General features: G+C 39.5%; 1 protein-coding gene across 1 annotated transcript in view; it reads right to left on the reverse strand.

Annotated features, from left to right (window-relative positions):
- The window catches only part of EYS (eyes shut homolog), a 1,637,266-nt gene that overhangs the window by 445,307 nt on the left and 1,177,732 nt on the right, over positions 1-14,227 (reverse strand). Inside the window, 1 exon segment of the mRNA XM_032341352.1 lies at positions 9,870-10,099. Within this exon segment, the coding sequence (XP_032197243.1) occupies positions 9,870-10,099 (230 nt within the window).

The raw sequence follows: 14,227 nt of genomic DNA on the forward strand, positions 1-14,227 counted from the left end.
GAACTACCTGAAAACTATATATATATATATATACACACACACACACACACACACACACACACATACATATATATGTATATGGTAGGGGACAGAGAGGAGTGAGATGGATTGATTGATTTGGAGACTGTTTATGGAAATAAAGATTTTTACCAGATAAGTGAAACACTGAAACTGGCATAGAATACTGTTTATTGAAGTCTACACTTAGAAATTGTGGCATCTGGAGGGAGAGGTAATATGGTGGAGGAATAGCAGACTGAAATTACATCAGGTCCCAGGAGTTCAGCTAGATAGCTATCGAACCATTCTGAACACCTACAAACTCAACAGAAGTTAGAAGAGAAGAAGAACAGGAATTCCAGGAACATAAAATTGACCACTTTCTGAAAGGTAGGACATGCGAAGAAGTGAATCCGAAGCAATGGGAAGATAGACTGTGGTGGGAGGGGCCTGCTCCGAGCAAGCAGTGGACCAGTGGAGCACAAAATCAAAACTTTTAGAAGTCTGCTCCACTCAGGAACATCACTTCAGAGGGAAAGCACGTATGGAGCCCTCCTGGGGACAGTGTGGGCTCAGGACCCACAGGGTCCCAGAAAGGCTGGGGATGTCTGAGTGTGGCCAACCTGCCAGGTATTGGAGCGGGGAAGCTGACTACAGAGACAAAGCCAAAGAGTGAGCTTTCAGCTTGGGGTTACCTTAAACCGTGATCCAAGACACAGTTGGACTACTGTTCCTTGGGCAGGGACCCCACAAGTGGCAGATCCAGGGAGACTCACCTTCCTTCCCTGGGGGAGTGCCACAGGAATGTCCTGCAGGAATCTGCCAGATTTGGAGACTCCAAAAGGGGCCGTGCCCCAGAGATAGAAACACTGGGTCACAGGCCGGGTGAGCTCAGAGTGTGGCTGGAGACGAGGGAGACAGGAGTGATTGACTGCTTTTCTCTCAGGGCGCACTATGGAGTGGGCCCCCAAGCTCTCAGCTCCTCTGGGCCAGAGACTGGGAGGCCGCCATTTTCAGTCCCATTCACCAAAGTGGTCTGAAAAGCATTCAAGGGAACAAAATTTCCAAGGGTGAAGAACCCAAGCAGAATAGTTAGCCCAGTCCCTGGTAAGGGTGGTGCCATTCTGCCTTGGGCAAAAACATCTGCAAATCACTGCAACAGGACCGTTCCAAAGAAATTCAGCAAAAACATCCAGCCAAGACCAAGCTCACCCATCAAAGAGAACACCAGAACTGCAGAGCTAGGGGAAAGCAACACATACAATTCATGGCTTTTTCTCCACAATTCTTTGGTCTTGCAAAGTTAAATTTTTAAAAATTTTATAATTTTTTTCTTATTCAGTTTTTTATAACTCTTCCTCTATCCTCTTTTAACAATTTTTAACTAGTTTACCTTAACAACACCTTTATTTAAAAAATTCTTTTTAGGGGTGCCTGGGTGGATCAGTGGGTTAAAGCCACTGCCTTCAGCTCGGGTCATGATTCCAGCATCCTGGGATCCAGCCCGGCATCAGGCTCTCTGCTGAGCAGGGAGCCTGCTTCCTCCTCTCTCTCACTGCCTGCCTTTCTGCCTGCTTGTGATCTGTCTGTCAAATAAATAAATAAAATCTTTTTAAAAAATTCTTTTAAACCTTCATTGTTATAGTCATATTTTATCCCCTCATTGTATTTAACCTTATTTTACGCATACATATATTTTTCTTTCCAAAAAAATTTGGGATACAATTTCTTCTAATAGATCAAAATAGACCTAATCTAGCACATGGCTTTGCTCTAGTCTCCAGCCAGAGCATATCCACTCCGTTGGTTTTTTTTTTTGGCAACCAACTTATCTTATCAATTCCTTTTTTAGAAAGGAATGTATATATACATTCCTTATCAACATACATCCTTATCAATTCCTTTTTTTAACACTTTTATTTTAAAGATTTTATTTATTTATTTGACAGACAGAGATCACAAGTAGGCAGAGAGGCAGGCAGAGAGGAGGAAGCAGGCTCCCCGCAGAGCAGAGAGCCCGATGTGGGGCTCGATCCCAGGACCCTGAGATCACGACCCGAGCCGAAGGCAGCAGCCTAACCCACTGAGCCACCCAGGCGCCCCCTTATCAATTCCTTTTTAGAAAGGAATGCATATATACATATATACACACACACATATATATATATGTCTATACACACACACACACACACACACACGTTTTTCTTTCTTTAAAATTTGGGAGGTAGTTTCTTCTGAGACAAAAATACACCCAAAATCAAGTGGGTGGCTCTGCTCTATTCATCAGTCTAATATATATACATATTATATTTTTCTTTTTTTTACTTTTATATCCTTTCCCCTCTCTTCTTCCCCCAGTTTTGGATCTCTTCTGATTTGATTAGCATACATTTTTCTGAGGTCGTTGCCACCATTTTACTATTTTACTCTCTTGTTCATATATTCTTATCTGGATAAAATGACAAGTCAGAAAAACCACAAAAAAAAAGAAGAAGAGTCAGTACTGACGGCTAGGAACCCAATCAATATGGACGTTGGAAATATGTCAGAGCTAGAGTTCAGAATGATGATTCTCAAGGTGCTAGCTAGGCTCGAAAAATGTATGGAAGATATCAGAGAAACCCTTTCTGGAGAAATAAAAGAACTAAAATCTAACCAAGTTGAAATTTTTAAAAAGCTATTAATGAGGTGAAATAAAAAATGGAGGTTCTTACTGCTAGGATAAATGAGGCAGAAGAGAGAATTAGAGATTAGAAGACCAAATGATGGAGAATAAAGAAGATGAGCAAAAGAAAGACAAACAACTACTGGACCATGAGGGGAGAATTCGAGAGATAAGTGATACCATAAGATGTAACAATATTAGAATAATTGGGATTCCAGAAGATGAAGAAAGAGAGAGGGGGGCAGAAGGTATACTGGAGCAAATTATAGCAGAGAATTTCCCTGTTATGGCAAAGGGAACAAACATCAAAACCCAGGAGGTGCAGAGAACCCCCTTCAGCATCAATAAAAGTAGGTCTACAGCCCATCATCTAATAGTAAAACTTACAAATCTTAGTGACAAAAAGAAAATCCTGAAAGCAGCTTGGGACAAGAAGTCTGTAACATACAATAGTAGATATATTAGATTGGCAGCAGACTTATCCACAGAGACCTATCAGGCCAGAAAACTGGCATGATATATTCAGAGCATTAAACAAGAAAAACATGCAGCCAAGAATACTATATACAGCTAGGCTATCATTGAAAATAGAAGGAGAGATAAAATCTTCCAGGACAAACAAAAACTGAAAGAGTTTGCAAACACCAAACCAGCCCTACAGGAAATATTGAAAGGGGTCCTCCAAGCAAAGAGAGACCCTAAAAGTAGTAGACCAGAAAGAAACAGAGACAAAATACAGTAACAGTCACCTTACAGGCGATACAATGGCAATAAATTCATATTTCTCAATAGTTACCCTGAATGTAAACAGGATAAATGCCCCAATAAAAAGACACAGGGTATTGGAACGGTTATAAAAAACAAAACCCATCAATATGCCATCTGTAAGAAACACATTTTAGACCCAAGACACCACCAGATTTAAAGTGAGATGGTGGAAAACAATTAACTGTGCTAATGGACATCCAAAGAAAGCTGGGGTGGCAATCCTTAGATCAATTAGATTTTAAGCCAATGTATAATAAGAGATGAAGAAGGACACTATATCATACTCAAAGGATCTGTCCCAACAAGAAGATCAATTTTAAATATCTATGCCCCTAACATGGGAGCAGGCAAATATAAACCAATTAATAACAAAATTAAAGAAACACATCAATAATAATACAATAATAATAAGGGACTTTAATACCCCCCTCACTGAAACAGACAGATTATCCAAGCAAAAGATCAACAAGGAAATAAAGGCCTTAAATGACACACTGGACCAGATGGACATCACAAATATATTCAGAATATTCCATCCCAAAGCAACAGAATACACATTCCTCTCTAGTGCACATGGAATATTCTCCAGAATAGATCGCATCCTGGGTGACAAACAGGTCTCAACTGGTACCAAAAGATTGGGATCATTTCCTGCATATTTTCAGGCCACAATATTCTGAAGCTAGAACTCAATCACAAGAGGAATGTTGGAAGGAACTCAAATACATGAAGGCTAAAAAGCATCCTACTAAAGAATGAATGGGTCAACCAGGAAATTAAAGAAGAATTGAAAAAAATTAATGGAAACAAGTACAAATGAAAACACAACTGTTCAAAATCTGTGGGACACAGCAAAGGGGTCCTGAGAGGAAAATATATGGTGATACAAGCCTTTCACAAGAAACAAGAAAGGTCCCAAGTATACTACCTAGCCCTACACCTAAAGGAGCTGGAGAAAGAACAGCAAAGAAAGCTTAAACCCAGCAGGAGAAGAGAAATAATAAAGAGCAGAAATCAATGAAATAGAAACCAAAAGAACAGCAGAACAGATCAACGAAACTAGGAACTGTTTTTTTAAAAGAATTAATAAGATTGATAAACCCCCGGCCAGAATTATCAAAAAGAAAAGAGAAAGGACCCAAATTAAAAAATTGAATGAAAGAGGAGAGATCATAACCAACACCAAAGAAATACAAGCAATTATAAGAACATATTATGAGGGGCATCTGGGTGGCTCAGTGGGTTAAAGTGTCTGCCTTTGGCTCAGGTCATGATCCCAGGGTTCTGGGATTGAGCCCCGCATCGGGCTCTCTACTCAGTGGGGAGCCTACTTCCTCCTCTCTCTGCCTGCCTCTCTGCCTACTTGTGATCTCTGTCTGTCAAATAAATAAATAAAATATATTTTTTTTAAAAAAAGAACATATTATGAGTAACTATATGCCAGCAAATCTGACTATCTGGAAGAAATGGGTGCATTCCTAGACACATATAAACTACCAAAACTGAACCAGGAAGAAACAGAAAACCTGAACAGACCCATAACCAGTAAGGAGATTGAAGAAGTTATCAAAAATCTCTTCAACAAACAAGAGCCCAGGACCAGATGGCTCCCCAGAGGAATTCTACCAAACATTTAAAGAAGAATTAATTCCTATTCTCCTGAAACTGTTCCAAAAAATAGAAATGGAAGGAAAACTTCCAAACTCATTTTAAGAGGCCAGCATTACCTTGATCCCAAAACCAGACAAAGACCCCATCAAAAAGGAGATTTACAGAACAATATCCCTGATGAATACAGATGTAAAAATTCTCACCAAAATACTAGCTAATAGGATCCAACAGTACATTAAAAGGATTATTCACCATAACCAATGAAATTTATTCCTGGGCTTCAAGGTTGGTTCAACATCTGCAAATCAATCATTGTGATACAAAACATTAATAAAAGAAAGAACAAGAACCATATTATACTCTCAATAGATGCTGAAAATGCATTTGACAAAGTACAGCATCCTTTCTTGATCAAAACTCTTCAAAGTGCATCCAACTTGGCAAAGAAGAAGTGAAACTCTCACTCTTTGAAGATGATATGAAACTATATGTGGAAAACCCAAAGACTCCACTCCAAATCTGCTAGAACTTGTACAGGAACTCAGTAAATTGTCTGGATATAAAATCAATGCACAGAAATCAGTTGCATTTCTTTATACCAACAGCAACACAGAAGAAAGAGAAATTAAGGAGTCGATTCCATTTACAATTGCACCCCAAACCATCAGATACCTAGGAATAAACCTAAACAAAAGGCAAAGAATCTATACTCAGAAAGTATAAAGTACTTATGAAAGAAACTGAGGAAGACACAAAGAAATGGAAAAATGTTTCATAGACATGGATTGGGAGAACAAATATAGTGAAAATGTCTATGCTACCTAAAGCAATCTGCACATTTAATGCAATCCTTATCAAAATCCCATCCACTTTTTTCAAAGAAATGGAACAAATAATCCTAAAATTTATATGGAACCAGAAAAGACCAGAAAAAAAGGGAATATTGAAAAATAAAGCCAGCATCACAATTCCAGACTTCAAGCTCTACTAAAAAGCTGTCATCATCAAGACCCTATGGTACAGGCACAAAAACAGACATACAGATCAATGGAACAGAATAGAGAGCCCAGAAATAGACCCTCAACTCTATGGTCAACTAATCTTTGACAAAGCAGGAAAGAATGCCCAATGGGGGGAAAAAAAAAGACCATCTCTTCAACAAATGGTTTTGAGAAAATTGGACAGCCACATTCAGAGGAATGAAACTGGACCATTTCCTTACACCACACACAAAAATAGAGTCAAAATGTATTAAAGACCTCAATGTGAGGCAGGAATCCATCAAAATCCTTGAGGATAACACAGGCAGCAACCTCTTTGACCTCAACCTCAGCAATTTCTTCCTAGACACATTGCCAAAGGCAAGGGCAGTAAGGGCAAAAATGAACTATTGGGATTTCATCAAGATCAAAAGCTTTTGCACAGCAAAGGAAACAGTCAACAAAACCAAAAGACAACTGGCAGAATGGGAGAAGATATTTGGAAATAACATATCAGATAAAGGGCTAGTATCCAAAATCTATAAAGAACTTATCAAACTCAACAAGCAAAGAAAAACTAATCCAATCAAGAAATGGGCAGGGGACATGAACAGACATTTCAGCAAAGAAGACATCCAGATGGCCAACAGACACATAAAAAAGTGCTCCACACCACTCAGCGTCAGGGAAATACAAATCAAAAGCACAATGAGAGATCACCTCACGCCAGTCAGAATGGCTAAAATTAACAAGTCAGGAAACAACAGATGTTGGAGAGGATGCAGAGAAATGGGAACCCTCCTACACTGTTGGTAGGAATGCAAGCTGCTGCAGCCACTCTGGAAAACAGCATGGAGGTTCCTCAAAATGTTGAAAATAGAGCTACCCTACAACCCAGCAATCGCACTACTGGGCATTTACCATAAAGATACAAATGTAGTGATCTGAAGGTGCATGTCCACCCGAATATTTATAGCAGCAATGTCCACAATAGCCAAACTATGGAAAGAACTTAGATGTCCATCAACAGATGAATGGATAAAGAAGATATTATATATATGTGTGTGTATATATATATAAATATAATATACACATACTATATATACACACACACACACAGACACACACACATATATACATATATATATAAAATATACACACACACAATGGAATAGTATGCAGCCATCAAAAGAAATGAAATCTTGCCATTTGTGATGACATGGATGTAACTAGAAGGTATTATGCTGAGCAAAATAAGTCAACCAGAGAAAGACAATTATCATATGATCTCCCTGATATGAGGAAGTTGAGAGGCAAAGTGGGGAGTTTGGGGGGTAGGAGAAGAATAAATGAAACAAGATGGGATCAAGAGGGAGACAAACCATAAGAGACTCTTAATCTCACAAAACAAACTGAGGGGTCCTGGGGGAGGGGTGTGTGGAGAAGGTGGTTGGGATATGGACATTGGGGAGCATATGAGCTATGGTGAGTGCTGTGAAGTGTTTAAGCTGGCGATTCACAAACCTGTACCCTTGGAGCAAATAATACATTTTATGCTACTAAAAATAATTAATTTAAAAAAATTGTGGAATCTGGCCAATTTAGATAATGCTATAAAAAGTCTCATCATGGCACCAAATTCTTGAATCATGGGTCTTAGGCACCAGTCATCATCTGTCAATCTGGATTGTAAAATGCATACCAGTATGAATTATATTTAGAGCATTAGATTGAAAAGACAAACCTGCTCTTGGCTTTCTTGGAAAGAGAAAAAGTACTTAATTAAAAGAGATAAATGATTAAAATAAATATAATTTTTATAGTTAGAGATATTACACCATATTCTAAAAATTATACTGAAATATTTCCCAAAAATGGAGGTAAGAACATAATCACAGATAATAATGTAATAACTGATAATCTAAAAAGAGTTCTATTGACTGAATTTTGTTTAGAGTATCACACAACCTCAGGTATTTCTGACTTAATAGTTCCTTAAGAAAAACCCTCCAATTCGTAATAATTAGTCACAGCTTCTGATTATTTTGCACTTAGAAATAAATACTACATAGTGGTTTACCTAATTTTTGTATTATATGTCATTTTATTAGTAGTTTTTAAAGTATTATAAATTAAACAGGAAAAACATTAAAATTTAGAAGGCAGAAAGTGATTATTAATAATGCTGGAAAAAACAAAATATTCTCAATAACAAATACAGAATAGAGATTCCCAATTTTTTTCCTGAGGTCAGTCTCCTGTATTCTGCCATCCAAAACACCAAATACAATTTAACCTAAGTCAAGTCTTGGGTTTAACTCCAAACAAACCTGGATTTCTCTCTTTCTGGAGGAAAGTATAGGTCTGTGCAGCAGTGTTAAAACTACTCAGTAAGGAGTTAAAGGGTTGAAAACTGAGGATGCAGTAGGAGAGAAAAGGATTATGGCTGGAGGGTCATTTATAGTCCAACATGTGTGACTGACCAGGAGACAGAGCCAATAACTAAGGATTCCTCATGCTGTAACATCAGTTTCACTATCATTAGTAAATTTGGATTAAAAAAAACATTAAAAATTGAAGTATAATTCAAGAAAGGTAAGAAGGGTATTTTTCTAAAACTCTACCTAGCATGAAATTAAGAAAAGAAAAAGCCCTCTCAGAGTTTTAAATGGCTAAGTGTGGATCTAGAAGAGCTTTACAATCCAAATTATGTCCCTAGAACTCTACTTACAGAAGGCAATATAAATGATCTCATACCGTAGCAGAAGACAACTCTCGTATTTTGCAGACATATGAAATATTCAATAAAAAAATCAAGCAATAGTGATGTGTCTTCAAAAGCATTTTACAATTAAAAAATAGACTTTAAGGACACATAATAATTATATAATGAGCATGAAAACAGACCATGTTTACATTTCCATGCCTTTTACTATATTTACTTGCTTACCTGACTGAATTTTAACACATACACTCATACAACGTCATTTGACAAGAAGAGTTGAATAACATATTATGTGTAGCTATGAGTTTGCTTCCAGATGTTCTATAGTTTTGTATTAAAAAAAGGAAATACTTAACACAATCATGGATAAATAATGAAATTCTCTGCCATCTAAATCATTATCCAATGACAATACACAACCTCACCTACCCAATTTAGAACAAGTGATTAATTTTACTTAGAAAACAATGTCACTTTTCAGCTCTTAGTGTAGGGACATACAATCATGACCTAATGCCTTTGTAATCTGCCCAGGGCATTTCTGGCTCTAATTGTCCAACACTGCTTAATTAACTAACTTAATTAACTGAGAGACTCTTAGGAGGCCATTAGATGTTGACAACAGGGAAGTTTTCTTTTGATTCATAAATAGCTCCATTAATACTAAAACCATATTCTTAAGCATCAAAAAAACAATGTACTCTTCTTACTGAAATAATTTAAATGTGAGGATTTGCTTATGAAATGCAAAAAAATGACCTGATTAACAATTAAGCAATAAAAATAGTATCAAGTAGAACTCAATTGTTTTTATGGTGACAACGGATGGATTATACCATAATTTCAGAAGAAATATATAAGTAACACTACATTCAACTTTAACTCTTGTTTTGTGTGACAACTGAATATATATTTTGAATAACTACCCTAATGGAGAAAAATAAACTTAGGTTTCCTTCTGTAATACTGAATTAAAAGTGTTCTATCAGAATTCATTTTTAAATAAAATTATACAGATGTTTCTTGTTTGTGCTAGTATCTGTCAATTTGTACAATAAGGTTGCAATTCTCTTATACATTCTGTATAAGTTTTTTTTAAAAATAAATGAAGATTGATTACCTTGTTCACAGAAACGGCCAGTAAAATGTAGTGGACAGTCACAGTGTAATGAGAACATACCCCTGGAGAGGAAGACAGGATGGCAAGTGCCACCATTGTGACACACATCCTCCTGGCATGTGGACGGCACTACAAGAGGGGAGCTGAGGAAGGTCCATAGGGAGCCAACCCCTTCTGTTATACCAGAAGGAGCAACAGAGGACACAGTAGACAGAGTAGAATCCTGGGATCTAGGTTTATAAAAAGATCAGAAAACATAATGTAAGTAAAAGTACATGAATTTAAACAGAAATAACAGAAACTTTTATTTAAAATAAGACGAAATAAAAACAATAGGCATGCACAGTTTAACTGAGAGCAAACAGAATAATCATGTTTGTTTTTCAGTTGATGGGTTTATAAATGTTGAAAATGCCTAAACTACAGAATGTGACCCTAGATAGATCACAGAGCTATAGTCAATCTATGTAGTTCTGAGAAGCTATGTTAATTTCTTCTAAGTAATAAAAAACCTGGATGAATCAAACCCCAAATCTTAAGAATGTAAGGGCCTGCCCCTCCCAGAGGAACTTGCTTGTGGACCCTGGATGTAGGGGTGGGGCAGGCCGGGTGCAGACGTCCAAACGGTGGGGCACACGTATATCCACTAGGGTGAATTGAGATCCGATTGGCCACCTGTGTAGGGGCGGGGCTCAACCAACCCCATAAAGGTTGGTGTGCAAGGCTGTCAGGAGAAGCAGGAGAGCTGTCGGTGGGAGCAGAAGGAAGAGTAGGCGGGAGCGGAAGAGTCAGTGGGAGCGGAGGAGCAGTAACAGCTCTTCTAAGAGCTCTAAAGGCTGTAACAGCTCTTATAAGAGCTATAACCACCGCCAGCGGTCCAGCAGCCTGCAGTCTCCAGCGCCTAGAGCCTCGAGCCACTGGGGGTGTCCCACCTCTGGCGGCCCTAAGCCGCGGTCCCGCCTCCGGGGGGGTCCCGCCTCCACCCCGAGCCGCCTGTGGCCCCAAGCCACCTGCAGCCTCCAGCCCCCTGCAGCCTCTGGCAGTTACGCTGCCAGCGGGCACCGCGCCGCCAGCGCCCCCGAGACACCAGCGGTTGAACTGTCATTGGTCCTGTCGCCTGCAGCCCCTAGACGCCAGCGGTCCCAAGACATCAGCGGTCCAGCTGTCAGCGGTCCCGACATCTGCAGCTCCGAGACACCAGCGGTCTGAGACGCCAGCGGCCCTGAGATGCCAACGGCCCCTAGCCACTGGCAGCCTTGCTGCAAAATGCCTCGCCACCCTGAGCCACGAGCGGCCTTGTCTGCAGCGGTGGTCTCCTCTGGGTGGCAGCCTTGTCAGAGTGGCATCATGGGGAGTAGAGTCTGTGTCATCTGGGTTGTCCTCCTTGTCATGGTTGCCTCTTTGTCATTGGGAGTGGCCTCGACCAGAGTGGCCTCTTCTTGGGAGCTGCCCTGTCTGGGGAGCAACCTCATTGAGCAGCAGCCTCCTCCTGGGAGTGGCCTCTTCTTGGGAGCGGCTCCAACCGGGGAGCAGCTTCCTCTAGAGCAGCCTCCTCCAGAGCGATGTTCTTGGAAGTGACCTTTTCGGGATCATCGTCGTCGCCTTTTCATAAGAGACAGCTCTGACCGGTCAGTTTGATTCTTTTTTTTTTTTTTTCCCCATTTGGGACTTCTAATTATACAACTTCTTTTTTTAAATTTTTTTTATTTTTTATAAACATATATTTTTATCCCCAGGGGTACAGGTCTATGAATCACCAGGTTTACACACTTCACAGCACTAACCAAAGCACATACCCTCCCCAATGTCCATAAACCCACCCCCTTCTCCCAACCCCCCTCCCCCCAGCAGCCCTCAGTTTGTTTTGTGAGATTAAGAGTCAGTTATGGTTTGTCTCCCTCCCAATTCCATCTTGTTTCATTGATTCTTCTTCCACCCACTTAAGCCCCCATGTTGCATCACCACTTCCTCATATCAGGGAGATCATATGATAGTTGTCTTTCTCCGCTTGACTTATTTCGCTAAGCATGATACGCTCTAGTTCCATCCATGTTGTCTCAAATGGCAAGATTTCATTTCTTTTGATGGCTGCATAGTATTCCATTGTGTATATATACCACATCTTCTTGATCCATTCATCTGTTGATGGACATCTAGGTTCTTTCCATAGTTTGGCGATTGTGGACATTGCTGCTATAAACATTCGGGTGCACGTGCCCCTTTGGATCACTACGTTTGTATCTTTAGGGTAAATACCCAATAGTGCAATTGCTGGGTCATAGGGCAGTTCTATTTTCAACATTTTGAGGAACCTCCATGCTGTTTTCCAGAGTGGCTGCACCAGCTTGCATTCCCACCAACAGTGTAGGAGCGTTCCCCTTTCTCCGCATCCTTGCCAGCATCTGTCATTTCCTGACTTGTTGATTTTAGCCATTCTGACTGGTGTGAGGTGATATCTCATTGTGGTTTTGATTTGTATTTCCCTGATGCCGAGTGATATGGAGCACTTTTTCATGTGTGTGTTGGCCATCTGGATGTCTTCTTTGCAGAAATGTCTGTTCATGTCCTCTGCCCATTTCTTGATTGGATTATTTGTTCTTTGGGTGTTGAGTTTGCTAAGTTCTTTATAGATTTTGGACACTAGTCCTTTATCTGATATGTCACTTGCAAATATCTTCTCCCATTCTGTCAGTTGTCTTTTGATTTTGTTAACTGTTTCCTTTGCTGTGCAAAAGCTTTTGATCTTGATGAAATCCCAATAGTTCATTTTTGCCCTGGCTTCCCTTGCCTTTGGTGATGTTCCTAGGAAGATGTTGCTGCGGCTGAGGTCGAAGAGGTTGCTGCATGTGTTCTCCTCAAGGATTTTGATGGATTCCTTTCGCACATTGAGGTCCTTCATCCATTTTGAGTCTATTTTTGTGTGTGGTGTAAGGAAATGGTCCAATTTCATTTTTCTGCATGTGGCTGTCCAATTTTCCCAGCACCATTTATTGAAGAGGCTGTGTTTTTTCCATTGGACATTCTTTCCTGCTTTGTCGAAGATTAGTTGACTGTAGAGTTGAGGGTCTATTTCTGGGCTCTCTATTCTGTTCCATTGATCTATGTGTCTGTTTTTGTGCCAGTACCATGCTGTCTTGATGATGACAGCTTTGTAATAGAGCTTGAAGTCCGGAATTGTGATGCTACCAACGTTGGCTTTCTTTTTCAATATTCCTTTGGCTATTCGAGGTCTTTTCTGGTTCCATATAAATTTTAGAATTATTTGTTCCATTTCTTTGAAAAAGATGGATGGTACTTTGATAGGAATTGCATTAAATGTGTAGATTGCTTTAGGTAGCATAGACATTTTCACAATAATTATTCTTCCAATCCAGGAGCATGGAACATTTTTCCATTTCTTTGTGTCTTCCTCTATTTCTTTAATGAGTACTTTATAGTTTTCTGAGTATAGATTCTGTGCCTCTTCTGGTTAGGTTTATTCCTAGGTATCTTATGGTTTTGGGTGCAATTGTAAATGGGATTGACTCTTTAATTTCTCTTTCTTCTGTCTTGTTGTTGGTGTAGAGAAATGCAACTGATTTCTGTGCATTGATTTTATATCCTGACACTTTACTGAATTCCTGTACAAGTTCTAGCAGTTTTGGAGTGGAGTCTTTTGGGTTTTCCAAATATAGTATCATATCATCTGCGAAGAGTGATAATTTGACTTCTTTTTGCCGATTTGGATGACTTTAATTTCCTTTTGTTGTCTGATTGCTGAGGCTAGGACCCCTAGTACTTTGTTGAATAGCAGTGGTGATAATGGACATCCCTGCCGTGTTCCTGACCTTAGCGGAAAAGCTTTCAGTTTTTCTCCATTGAGAATGGTATTTGCGGTGGGTTTTTCATAGATGGCTTTGATGATATTGAGGTATGTGCCCTCTATCCCTACACTTTGAAGAGTTTTGATCAGGAAGGGATGCTGTACTTTGTCAAATGCTTTTTCAGCATCTATTGAGAGTATCATATGGTTCTTGTTCTTTCTTTTATTGATGTGTTGTACCACATTGACTGATTTGCGGATGTTGAACCAACCTTGCAGCCCTGGAATAAATCCCACTTGGTCGTGGTGAATAATCCTTTTAATGTACTGTTGAATCCTATTGGCTAGTTTTGTTGAGTATTTTCTCATCTGTGTTCATCAAGGATATTGGTCTATAGCTCTCTTTTTTGATGGGATCCTTGTCTGGTTTTGGGATCAAGGTGATGCCGGCCTCATAAAATGAGTTTGGAAGTTTTCCTTCCATTTCTATTTTTTTGGAACAGTTTCAGGAGAATAGGAATTAGTTCTTCTTTAAATGTTTGGTAGAATTCCCCCG

Source organism: Mustela erminea, chromosome 4 (genome assembly GCF_009829155.1).
Source record: "Mustela erminea isolate mMusErm1 chromosome 4, mMusErm1.Pri, whole genome shotgun sequence".
Lineage (NCBI taxonomy): Eukaryota > Metazoa > Chordata > Mammalia > Carnivora > Mustelidae > Mustela > Mustela erminea.